Source organism: Bos javanicus, chromosome 22, assembly GCF_032452875.1.
Source record: "Bos javanicus breed banteng chromosome 22, ARS-OSU_banteng_1.0, whole genome shotgun sequence".
Classification (NCBI taxonomy): Eukaryota; Metazoa; Chordata; class Mammalia; order Artiodactyla; family Bovidae; genus Bos; species Bos javanicus.
In genome coordinates this window covers 33503421-33516894 of record NC_083889.1, presented here as the reverse complement: position 1 = coordinate 33516894, position 13474 = coordinate 33503421, and the positions used below count along the sequence as shown (strand labels likewise).

At 39.8% G+C, this 13474-nt stretch overlaps 1 protein-coding gene and 1 long non-coding RNA gene across 2 annotated transcripts in view; one reads left to right on the top strand and one right to left on the bottom strand.

Annotated features, from left to right (window-relative positions):
• The window catches only part of LOC133235232 (uncharacterized), a 55927-nt gene extending 43365 nt beyond the window's left edge, over positions 1-12562 (bottom strand). Inside the window, exon 1 of the long non-coding RNA XR_009732490.1 lies at positions 12422-12562. This is a non-coding gene — a long non-coding RNA (uncharacterized LOC133235232). The remainder of the gene's footprint in view (positions 1-12421) is intronic.
• The window catches only part of TAFA1 (TAFA chemokine like family member 1), a 504542-nt gene continuing 500467 nt past the window's right edge, over positions 9400-13474 (top strand). Inside the window, exons 1-2 of the mRNA XM_061396437.1 lie at positions 9400-9856; positions 11784-11904. Of these exons, the coding sequence (XP_061252421.1) occupies positions 11787-11904 (118 nt within the window). The 5' untranslated portion in view covers positions 9400-9856; positions 11784-11786. The remainder of the gene's footprint in view (positions 9857-11783; positions 11905-13474) is intronic.

Sequence of the window (13474 nt, the reverse complement as noted above, 5' to 3'; positions counted from 1 at the left end):
ATTGGGTTTATATTTTCATTTTGTTGGTTGTTTAGATGAGGCATCCTGCACAGGGTGCTAGTGCTGGTGGGGTGATGCTGGGTCTTGTATTCAAGTGGTTTTCTTTGTGTGAGTTCTCACTATTTGATACTCCCTAGGGTTAGTTCTCTGGTAGCCTAGGGTCTTGGAGTCAGTGCTCCCACTCCAAAGGCTCAGGACTTGATCTCTGGATCTGATTCCACAGCTCTCAGCTTCCTGCTTCAGTTGCTCCAGATCACTCATCCTTGAATTTCCTCATGGAAGAAACTACCAAATGAAAGTCCAGAAATAATTCTGTTCAAGGCCTCAGCATCCTAGTTCTCCTGCAATGTCACCTCTTCTTTTTCTCCTCGACTCCTTGAGAAGCACCACTGCCTCCTCACTGACTCCAGAGGTGGAAGTTCACTGGGAGAGGGCATACACTACTCCTACCCCATCTTCACTCTTACTTACAGACCAGGACTCTCTGATAGACGTGGAGGAGGGAAAGAGATTCAAAGAGGGAGGGGAAGTTTACTACCTTTCAAAAACCATACTACTTTTAAGTAGAAAAAAATTATAAAAATGACAAAGTACTTTAGTCCTAAAATATATATGAAAACACCACCAGCTTTTGTCCACACTGTGGTTGTTTTCAATATTCATCCTTTCTTCCAAGTTATTGTCCTAATTTTCATTTAAGTGACTTCCCTGGTGGTTCAGACAGTAAAGCGTCTGCCCACAATGCTGGAGACCAGGGTCAGGAAGATCCCCTGGAGAAGGAAATGGCAACTCACTTGCCTGGAAAATCCCGTGGATGGAGGAGCCTGATAGGCTACAGTCCACAGGGTGGCAAAGAGTCAGACATGACTGAGTGACTTCATTTTCACTTCATTTAAGTATCAGACCTCCCACATTCCATTCATTTCTTTTGGAGGAAGTTAATTTCTCTCTTGACTTGGGTTTGGGACTAATGCTCTAGCCCTCAGTCTAACCATGTGATCTTTCCCCCCTGATCAAGGTAGCTAGCTCAGGGAGGGGCAAGTGATCCAAGACAAGCTAAGGAGCTCTGAGAAGTGGTTTGCTAGGGGAAGCTAATGAAGATTCTTCCTTGCTTATCTGAGGAGAGCTTCTTGAAACAATCCTTTTTGTTCCCATATCTGGATGAATAAGATCATATCTCAGACAGCTTTTGGCAGCTGTGTTTCATCCATGGTGGGAAGCCTACTTTAGAATGACACCTTGCACAGCAGAGAAAAAGTTGAAACTGAGCTACATGCTTGATAACTGAGTGGAGTTACTGAGTCAAATCCACCAGGAGGTGAGCCCCACCTGTGAACAATACACCTTTAAGAAAACTTACATCCTCTGTATTATTTACTCTGGTTTGCATTGTTTCTGATTTCTTTTCCTATTACTTGTAACCAAGCCCATTTTACCTTCTTCGATGTTATCCAAATTCTGGAAGGTTACTGTGAGGTAATTCAGATTTTTCTGCTAGCTTACTAAAAATTATTTGATGTCATTGCATATATTTTCCTTAATCTAGCTAACATATTTTAGAGCTATGCTGTTCAGTACAATTTCCACTAACCATATGAAGCTATTTAAGTTTAAATTAATTAAAATGAAAAATTTCATTTCCTCAGTTGCACTAGCCACATTTCAAGTACTTGATAGCCACATGAGGATAGTGGCTACCATCTAAGTCAGCACAGATACAGAACATTTCCAGTCTCAGAGAAAGTTTTACTGGATAGTGCTATGAAAGAGAGAGTGTGAGAGAGAGAGGAAGAAGAGAAAAGAATAGAAGAGAGCATATAAGATGAGGAGACTTGTATTCTAACATGACACACACCAGTGAACTCATTGTATTCCCTTAGGAAAGCCTCTTCCCTTTCTTAGGTCTTTTTATTTCCTGTACAACAGAGAGGCTGAACAAGGATGTTTGGGGGAGGTTTCTTCTAGGTTCAGAGTAATGAAATTCTAAGTGTTTTTTTTTTTCAATTTTTAACATTTGTAGATTTTTGTTATTCTTCAGGGGTCACCTGTGAATTCTACCATCAGATCATATTTAGACACTAAGTATCAGGGCTGAAAATTCAGGACAGTTTTATTTTTTTCTTCTAGCAAAAAAAATAATAACGTATCAAAAATAGATTTAGTGGCAGGTAGGTAAGTATTTAAACAATACATGGGCACTTTCTTTCACTTAGTGTCAAAACAATAGACTCAAACAGAACAAGGCAGTCATCCTTAATATGTATTGCTGCTTCATACATGTGTACTACCAAAAAGAACAAATAAAGCCTTGGAGGAGGGCACAAAATATACTTATTTCTGAAAACCAGTTCATCGTATATGCCATCTTGATAGTGGCCTCATATTTTATTTCTGATTCATTGATTATTGTTTATTTACACATACAAACACTTGAGTCTCTACTATATGGTACGTAGTGTGTGTGTATATATATATATATATATATATATATATATATACTCGATTCTGACAATAGAGTAGCGAACAAGGTGCTAGTTCTCCTCTTATAGTGTTTATGGTAAAGAGATAAAGCAGATATCATAAATAATTCCAGAAACAGTTATTTACAATGGTAATTAAGGCTATAGAGATGATACACTGTGAGAGCATATATCAGGGTGACGATTTGGTTTGGAGCATTCCAGAAGACAACTGAGAGAAACTGTATCCCACTCAAGGACCCAACAGTCTAGTAAGAGCTGAGTGAGAATGTAAAGATGAGCCTAGAGAAGTAGACAGGGGCCGACTCATGCAGAGCCCTGTCAACCATGGCCAAGAATTTGGGCTTTATTTTAAGCACAATGGGAAAATAATTGAAAGGTTTTCAAGGTTTATTTGAGTGGCATGATCAACATGAATCTCAAATCCATTCCCTCTGGTGGCAGAGTGGGAAAGAGATGCATGGAAGGTTCACATTTGAAGGCAAGTGGACTAGTTAAGGAAGTATTGTTATAATTCAAATGAAAGATGGTGGTATTTGGGGTGTATATGTTTGAATGGACAGGGAGAGAGTGGAGGGATTTAAGACACAGAGTCTGTGAAGGGCCATTTCTTAGGTCAGAGTGGGTATGGGAGATAGTGACTATGAATCTGGCTATGGATCTGAGCATTTTATAAACCAAAGAAATCATGTTATTGTTTTTATTATTATCATCAAAGCAGTCATTTTCACAGCCTTTATGTGCTCATAATATATATTCATATTCTCATAATAAAGAGACCACTTGTTCTTTAAAAGTTCAGTTTATTTATCACTTTCATTAGTGCAATGGAAGTGAAGCTGTTTGTGGTTTCAACTTTCTTTCTGTTCTAAAAAGAGAATAAGGAGATGAGATGTGGAAGAACAAAAGAAATGACCTTATTCTTTCTTTTCCTGCTGCCTGGAAGACAGACAAGATAAGCAGTGAGGAATTATAATTGATAAAGTAATTGAAGAGACAGGCTGCTGGAGGTGAAAAATGAGACTCCTACATGAAGGTTATCTTTTCTTCTAGCCTAAGAGAAATCTTGCCTTCCATTTCCCTTTTCTTACAGTTACTGAAAATTCTGGCTTGTGTATCCACATCCAAATTACCAAACTGAGAGTCACCAGTTTTACAGCAAATGATTCAGCCTCTGCTCATTAAGTCTTATTTCTGGAGCAGTTTTTTGGCTTTTTTGGTGGGTGTGCTTTTGCTTGGTTTTTTACCTTATGGACGCTGTACATTTTTATGAAATAAGTTGTCTCTTCTTCACTTCTACTGTTAGGAAGCTTTGAGTGACTTCCTCTGTCACTTGATGGTTTGGAGTTCACTTTCAAAGTTCTCATTAGGCTTATCTTACTTAGCTTACATGGCTTTTATCTTTATATTGTAATTTTTTTTTCGTTTCTTGGCAATATCGCTTGCCTAGAATTTGGTTGCTTAGAGCTTTGGTTCTGAAAATCAAATATGAGTTTGCATCAAAGTTGTTCAACCTTATGAGAGGTGTGACATTAGTTCAATCACTTCTCTGAAATTTGTGTTTTCACTGATAAAATAGAGATGACTATAATACAGACCTATTAGCATATTTGTGAGTATTAAATGAGACACTGCATGTGAACGCTAAGCCAGTGGCTTGGCACATAAAAAGATTCCTCTCTCTAGATAAAGGGTATTAATACAATAGCATCATCATCATTATTAATACATGTTCATCAATCATCATAGATATTATATATTATATAACTCATATTCTCTTGTACTTCATTTGCTTTCTCTTCATTTTTTCCTCATCTTAGCTTAAATGTATTTTAAAACAATACAAGGTACAGAATAAAGAAATAAGACAAGTATATACATTTTATTTAGGTCCCAAAGTAAGACTTATAAGCTAGGAATGTTGTTGTGTATCTGATGCTGCTGCTGCTGCTAAGTCACTTCAGTCGTGTCCGACTCTGTGCGACCCCATAGATGGCAGCCCACCAGGCTTCCCTGTCCCTGGGATTCTCCAGGCAAGAACACTGGAGTGGGTTGTCATTTCCTTCTCCAATGCATGAAAGTGAAAAGTGAAAGTGAAGTCTCTCAGTCATGTCCGACTCTTTGCGACCCCATGGACTTCAGCCCACCAGGCTCCTCTGTCCATGGTATTTTCTAGGCAAGAGTACTGGAGTGGGGTGCCATTGCCTTCTCCATGTATCTGATATGGGGCACATATTAGGACACCAGGGGAGACAGAAAAAATTTAAGTGAGTTCCAGACAAAGCATGATGTAACACAAATAATTTATGCAGTTGTGTTACAGGAGAAAGATAGGGTAGCATTATTACTTAGCCAAGGGAAGAGGTATATTGTCTTCTCATAATCAGGGACTGAAAACAGACATTGTCAGCCAATTGATGGATAGCCCCAGTGACTACAGAAAAGAGAAACTGAGTTTCAGTGGTATAGAAAGCATCTAGATTAGAGATAATGACAATGATCCTCTCATCCATAACTTCATTTCCATTAGCCAATTGAAATGGAACAAGAAAAAAACAATAGAGTTGTGAAATCACAACCAAAATTGTTTTATTTCAGGAAATGCTTAGAACTCCTTTAAATGGCATACATCTAAACCACTTTCATTTGCATTAGACTGAAACTTGGCATCTTTCTCAGTCCAGATGTAATTTATTTAAATTCCTTTAGTTGTTTTTTAATTTAGAAATATGCATAGACATAAAATTTTGCATGTCTCAAATGTGTTTTTCCTGCACATTTGTGAATTCAAATTAGCCAAATTATTAAGTGGATTGTTCCTAAACTAAAGTGAAGATGGATTTTATTTCTAATGCCAAGAAATGAAAAGTGTGGTAATCAGGGAACTGAGGGATTTTCTGGTGGTACTTCGGGCCTGGATCCAGGATTTTACCCCTTCAATGGGTTTCCCAATTAACTTACTAACACAAAGTATATATGAATTTTTTGTATTTTAAAACTGTTTTTAATCATTTGAAGAGACAAAAGGTGAAGTCACACTCCACAGGATGCAGTTTTCCACCAGGAAATTCCCTTTGGACATTTCTGTTGCCCCCAGTTCTTCTCTTCCTGAGCTTCTAGAGAACCTCTGCATCTCTTTCTCTCTCTCTCTCTTTTTCTGCCCACCCCCACCATTTTCCCCCTCTCCAGGTTTCTGCCCTACTGGTTCCTCTATCCTCCATTCCTCTATCCCCATGCCTTTCATTATGCAGGGCAATATGCTAAACATTCTTGGCTATGTAAACATTTTGAGTTTTATCTTTTACCCTCAATTATTTTCATTGAGTCTTCTGAGTAAATGTGGCTTTTTCCATGGGGACATGTTCTAGTGAATATGATTTTCTCTCTTTTTTACATAAACAGATGTACATACACATAGATACTATATTTGAAATTATATTTTTAGGAGTTTGGCCCCACTGAGTAAGTATCTTAAAGTCCTGTAACTGGAAGGGCTGTAACAGTGGTGCGGTAGACCTTTGCCTTTTGCAATATCATACTTGTATAACTGAACCAGCCTGGCCATGGGCATGTGAATGTTCAGTTTATAACTCCTGGCTTATGAGAATCTGAAGGGATACTGACTGCAATAATCAATGCTTTGGATTTACACTGCTCTGATCAAAAATCTCCAGTGGGTGTCTATACCATGGAGCTCTGTGAAGACGTGAACTGGGCCTGATATATAATTCTGCTATAGCTTAGGGAAGTAAATGGAACATAATTCAAGTAATACATGATTGATATAGGTTAAATATCAGTCAGGACAGACTAGGTTATATTGCAGTAACAAATAGCCCCCAAATCTCAATTGCTTAAAGAACAGAATATTTCTTATTTACTATCTACATCTGTTGTGAGTGGCAAGGTGAAGATGAGGACCTCTGCTCTTTTCAGTCTCTCAAGGATCCAGGAAGATAGTCCCTGTTCCAGAGGCAAAGAGTGATCTGGAAAGTGTTGCTTCAACAGTCCTTCAGCCTCAAAGAGATACCATTAGTCTGGTTGACACCTCATTGGCCAAAACATTATGGCCCACCCAACAAGAAAGTGATCAGGTGATGAAGTCCTGTGATGGCCAAAGGTGGAAAGGCTCAACTTCTTTGAAAGGCATGAGAATAACTTTGCTTTGTGTTGGGAGAATGGACTAAATTGCCTTAAGTGTCAATATCTGTTGATGCTTATATTATTAGGGAAAATGATCATTGGCAGCAATACAATGGACAGGGTATTTAGAAAAGAAAATGGAGCTAGTCTGACATTCTTGTTCCATCATATGCAAATATAGAAGCCACTTAAGACTGAAAGAGAAAGTCATTATTCCAGTCTTTTTAAAAAATTCTAACAATGCCTATCTGAGTGCCTTGAACATAATCCATTAGTATGTAAGTTTATTAAACTAAATCATAGAAAAGAAATGATGTTGAACCTTAGTTTAATCCCTAGAAATGAAAAATATAATGTGCAGCCTTCAAAATGGTAGCCTTTATTAGCAAATGTGAAAAGTAAAAGTTGCTGAGTCATGTCCAACTCTTTGTGACTCCCTTGGAATTCTCCAGGCCAGAATAATGGAGTGGGTAGTCTTTCCCTTCTCCAGGGGATCGTCCCAACCTAGGAATTGAACCCAGGTCTCTGGCATTGCAGGCAGATTCTTTACCAGCTGAGCCACAAGGGAAGCCCTTTCCTTCTAATTTTAATGCATTATCATAGCAAGGGCTTCCCAGGCGGCGCTAGTGGTGAAGAACATGCCTGCCAAGGGAGGAGACATAAGAGATGTGGGTTTGATCCCTGGGTTGAGAAGAGTCCATGGAGGAGGGTATGGGAACCCATTCTAGCATTCTTGCCTAGAGAATCCCAAGAACAGAGGAGCCTCATGGGCCACAGTCCATAAGGCTGCAAAGAGTCAGACAGGCACACACTAGCATAGCAAAAACAAAATAAAAAACCATGAGGTAAAACTGTCTTTCATATGTCTATACTTCAAATGCCTGGAATATACTCAGCATATAAGTCTTGAATGAATATATAATAATTTTTGAAGACTGTATTAATTGTAAAGAAATAAGAAAATATAATGGCTAATTTTGGAGGGTAGGTTTTTTGTTTTTTTTTTCTATGAAATATTTAATCCTAGTATTTAGAAGATGGGCTCTTGACCCAGATCATTGGGGTCTGCTCTATCACTTAGCAGCTATAATACCTTGAGTAAGTTTCTTAATCTCCCTATTCACCCTCTGGTTCCCCATTCATGAAATGAGACAATAGTAATGATACTTATCTTATGGGGTTGGTAAAAAGGATTAAATTACACCTTATAAGCAACATACTTTGGAGTAGCATCAGCACATGGTGAGAGTTTAAATACACCTTACCTACTGCTACTGTGGGCTTCCCTGGTGATTCAGCAATAAAGAATCTGCCTGCCAAGGCAGGAGATGCGGGTCTGATCCCTGAGTCAGGAAGATCCTCCAGAGAAGAAAATGTCAACCCATTCTTATATTCTTACCTGGAAAACTTCATGAACAGAGGAACTTGGTGAGCTGCAATCCAAGGAGTCGCAAAAGAGTCAGACATGATTTAGAGACCAAACAACAACTGCTACTGTAGTTTTAATCACTTTTGTCTTGAGATTGAATGGTGTGAGCTTACTATATATATTCACCAACTCAACAATAATGAAGCATAGAAATGAAATACACAATCGCACCTAGAACTTTGGCACTCAACTTATTTTCACTCTAAGGTTTGTATTTACTGTTATCTTGAAATTTGTTTAATGATGAGCTTTAATAAACAGTTGTTAGGGTCCAAAGAGCTATTCTGTGCAGGACCAGGGATGAGGATTGATGTGTTTGAAGGGTGTCTCAGTGTCTCACTCTGTGTAAACGGAGAGAGAGAAGGATAGCTTCTGAAGATGCACTGCAACATCAAACTTTCTTTATAATGACTGTGAAAGCCCAGAGAGTACTCGGAGGCACTTGAAGAGGTTGTTGAAGCCAGAATATTATAAGAACTACCTTAATTTTGAAAATAAAAAAGAAAGCAAGAAAGACTAGACAGTATGATGTATGACAGTGGCAGTCACATCAGTGTTACTTTCCCACTTGTCCCCAAGCACCTAACACATAGTAGGTGCTTTATAAGTGGATAACTGATTGACTTATTTGAGTGAATCATTGTCAATGTAATCTTTAAGTGAAAACTAGGTCACTTCATAGGTACCATCATATTTATATTTCCAAAGAAGAAAGTGTCTAAACCCTAGCACTGGAAACAAAATGTTGAACTTCTGAGTGTTTCCTCTTCCCACCCCAGCATATTATTTGAAGGAAATTTTTATAAAATGTCCTGAGCATATTTCTTTGTCAAAACTCACTCTTCGATGCTGAAAATGATATATTTCTATGTATTCAACATGTTTAAAAAAAAAACTCAGAAGGTTTGTTTTAGGCTTACTCCTATAAACATCTATACTGTAGTCTAGCTAGATCACGTTCCCACATTTAGCTGCTGAAATAATTGACAGACTTAAATTTGTATAAACTCAACAATATTTCAGGTTAACTTACTGGTTAAAAGAACCTTAAGAGGTAAGAAATGGCTTACATTTTTCACTTTCCCATTTGCCGTTAGAAATCTAACACCCATTAACACTATCAGTATTTTGCAGAATGCTTTTTTCTTTTGTTTCTCCTTCCCTCTTTCTTCTTTTGGTAAATGAACAGTATCAGTAAAATCTCTAAGAGAAAGTACTGGGCAATACAGTGTTAAAGTGCTGCTTGAGTTGTTCAATAGTTAGTGGGCAGGTATTACAATTCACTGTAGCTGTAATAGAGGGTAATGTCACTTTAAGACATGTGATACTTTACAGAGGAGGGATGTATTGAAAGAGACTTGCTACTTACAGCGCCGTATAGCAGCCCTGCTCCTACATTTTGCTGCCTTACTCTGCCCTGAATGCTCTGGAGTGGGGATGGTCCGTCATTAACTTAAACTGATTCTCATCAGGAAACTGCACATTATCTCACCATCATTTCAAAGGTCTCGTCTGGCAGAGGTGACGCCAGGAGATGATTTAAAGGTGAAAATGACAAGGTTTCCAGCCCTCAAACCTTGGTTCCTTTTCTGACAATACAGTCTGAATGAACCCAATGTCTTCTTTACTGTGGAAGTAGCATCGGAAGAGAAAAACATATATACATTTTTAATCCTGATAAAGAAGATTATTGGGAAGCTCTTTTTAAAAAAATCTTCAATTGTGGCACAGATGGATTTTAGAAAGTGTTAGAGCTTTCCAATGAACACTAATAGAGTACTCTGCTCTTGGCTGGATTTTTCAGGTAAGAAGCCTCTTTAAGGATTTAAGATTCAGAAAGCAGATTTGAAATCTATTTAGTCAGGTCTAGAGACCTATGTAAAGCTGAATGCATTATTTTGGGGGGAAACACTTATTAACATAGAGATCACCTCTTGCTAAGAGAGTTAGCAAAGAGAGCTATTTGCAGGAGCCTTGGAAGTAATGTTAAGAATTAAAGAAAGTTAAATGAAAAAAATAAAATAAAAAGAAGGAAAATATTGCAAACGTCAAACCACAGCAATTTTGAGTGCTAAGATTTATATGGGTGAAGAAGAGAAAGCAGTCATTGAAAAACTGTTAAGTTTTTATCCTGGTAGGGTTTTTTTCAAGTTTAGATGAATTCCTAGTACATTTTAACTGAAATTCACAGTCATTGCATGCCACCATCCGCTCTATTTTGTCTTTCTATAATTTGCAGGCACCCAGATGCACTCATTTCAGAATTCATAGGAGGGGTGTTGCTCTTATCTGAAGAGAATGCATCTATGGTACACTGATAGTTCTGAAGACAATGAGGCTAAATCTGTTGTACACAAAAGTAAACAGTGGGCCGGGAAACTAATTATAAAGTGAATGGTCCATGTGAATCACAGACCAGGGCATGAAAGGCATCACGCTGTTGAACCTAATGTTTTCCTACTTTGCACTTAATTATGGTTGTCACCATTTGTCTATTATAATTTAAAAACCCTTCTTAAAGACTAAGTCTCTCTCTCCTAAAACCCACAAATTATCTTGTATTATGTCTGTATACATACACACACACACACAGGTATAATGTATATAGTTTGCTTGCTGAACATCACAGCTTTTGAAAGAGAGCCAATTTTCATGAATAAAGAAGCCACACTGGGAGGTCACTAGGAGGTTTTAAATGTAGAGTTTAAATACTTGAAGTATATGATTTGACAATGGAAAGATGAAAAACAGAAAGAAACAATCTTGGGTCCAAAGCTCTAAGAGAAAAGCATACACTTAACTGGATTCTTATATAGAAAATGCTTCCGTATCACTGGCTGAATAAGGACGATGCTTCAAGTTTGATTAATTTGGCAAATATGAAATGCAGCATAAGGTGTTGTTTGAGAAATTGGACAATATGTAGCGCAGTTGAGCTTTTGTACCTCCTAAGATTCTCATAGGTGCTGAGAAGACTGTCAAAGTTTCAGCGCCTGAGAAAAGGTGGATGTTCGTCCATAAATACATACACCACCTGTATATGCATATTCATCAACACTCAACAAATGCCACAATAAGATCTTAGGAGGCAAAGCAATATTGTAAATTATGGTTTGCTTTAGGAGAGATGCATAGATCTTAGATCTTGTATCTGAAACTCATTTGGCTGAAGACAAATCCTTCTGATTTTAAGTCCAGCCCCAAACACCAGTTCTTTCAGGAGATTACAACATGCCTCTGAGAAATGATTTCTTAGTTTAGAAGACAGCACTGGAATTAAAAATTCATGACTGTAGAATTAAAAAAAAAAAAAAAAAGAATCCACTCTTTCCTTCCAGGCTTATGTCAGACTTGCAATGAAGTTAGAATGAACAGGAGCATGCAGCCTTTCAATGCCTGGAATAACTATAGCTTAAAGATAATTGTGTAAAACAGGATATTTAGTCAGGGTATAGTGTTTCAAACTGCCTAACAGTCAAAAACTTTATTTCTGTATTTCAGCTATCCTAAGAGTTTGGTTTTGCAGAATTTCAAAAATGGATTCATGATCTCGTGGAGAGTGATTTCTCTCAATCCCACTTCATGCCATGACCTCTGCCAGGTCATTAATTCTAGCCAGCAAAGTAGCAAAGGGACATGACGTCTGAGACCCCCCTTCTTTCATCAGTGGGACTGACAGAGCTGGGGGCTCAAAGCCGGGGGTAATTCTTCCTTTCTAATGTTCTCTTTAGAGAATGGCAATGGTCTCTGCGATGTCCTGGGTCCTGTATTTGTGGATAAGTGCTTGCGCAGTGCTGCTCTGCCATGGATCCCTTCAGCACACTTTTCAGCAGCATCACCTGCACCGACCAGGTAAGTCGGAGGCTGGCTCCACAGTAGCCTCCAGTCTCCAGCCTCACTGTGGTCTTCTAACAGATGGTTGAAGGCAAGTGACAGAAAGTGCTACAGTGTGGGCAGCTTGCCTCGGAATTCCAAGACTTACTGTTGGCTGGATGCTACGGGGAGTGTGGGGGATACTAAAATGCCATGGATGTATTTTCAATAAATGTTTAGAAAATGTGATTCTGTCTAGGAGTCCCACCATCCCTTGGTGCATAAAGTAGAAGTCTTTTGTTTGTGGATACCTTGGCCAATAGTGAAATATTCTGCAAAAAGTGGGATAACTTTCAAGACTTGAAAAATTTTTAAAGAGCCAAAATACAATATTTGCAATCGAGAAAGTGTGTCCATGGTCCTGGGCTGCATTTGTCTGAAGCATAGATACCATAATTTTGGTGTGTATGTGGCTAAGGATTTTGTGCGCATGTTAGTGCCAAAATTAACTTTGGAAGTAGTTTGTCAACGAAAAAGAAATTAAACAGCAACTTACTATTTCTTGTCTGGTTTGTCTCCTCTCTTTTCTCCCCTCCTTCACTTTCTGTTCTTCCGGTATGCTTGGTGCCTTTTTTTTTTTTTTTTCCTATCTCTCTTGGCAGTATCGGGGACAAGTTCTCTCTAGCGTGACTCCCCCCCGCCCCCCCGCCCCGCCCCATCGAATTTTAAGTTCCAGATGCATTTTACTTTCTTCGTTTTTCTTTGCAGAGTATATTTCTCACCCTTCCATGGTCTCACTCTTCAATCTGTATTTTTCTCTCCTTTGCCGCTCCAGCTTTCTCATTACCATTCCCTCAGCTCGACTGTCCTCACCCATCCTGGTTCTCGGAAAGGTTGCCTTCCATTTTCTGCTTAGCTTCAGCCCTTGCACTTATTCCTCCACCTTCAGCGCACCCCTTCCCCTCCCCCACCCCCCATCCGATAGCCAGGTCCGGGCTCTGGGGACCAGTTGCGCGCTCAAGCTCCGGATCCTTAGTTCTCTAGCGCTGCCAGCTTTCCACACACACTCCTTTCCTTCCAAATCCCTCTCTGGCTTTCTCCCATCTGCCCGGCTTCCTGCAGCTGCGTGGTCCAGCGTCTATGCCTTCGCCTTTCCCTGCCTCGCAGCCGGCCTGGGCACCCATCCTGGGCTCTTCGACACTCTCTTCCAGCAACGCCTCCCAGGGCGCTGCTTGCTGCTTTCCTGGGCTCTGCTTCCTGGCTGGGGGCGGGATCGAAAGAGCGCTGCTGCCGCCCAGGTTCTCCCGTGCCGGCTGCGGGCGAGCGCACCAGCCAGCTGAATGCTGCAACTTGGGCCGCCCCGAGAGCAGGGGTTTGGCGGGGCCTTAGCTTGGGGCAGAGGCCCAGGGTTGCCTCTGGGCTCCCGTTGCCCTTTCTCCACTCCCTGGGTCTGGGAGGAATGGCGAGGGGGCGTTGGTGCCCCTGCAGGTGGGTATGGAAACGGCTTTGCGGATGCTGCGCGCTGGTATTTCTGCTCCGCGTGTATTCTGAGACTGGATCTATCACTGCCAGAGTCCGAGGCATCAGTGCGGAGTTGGAGCAAAAACAA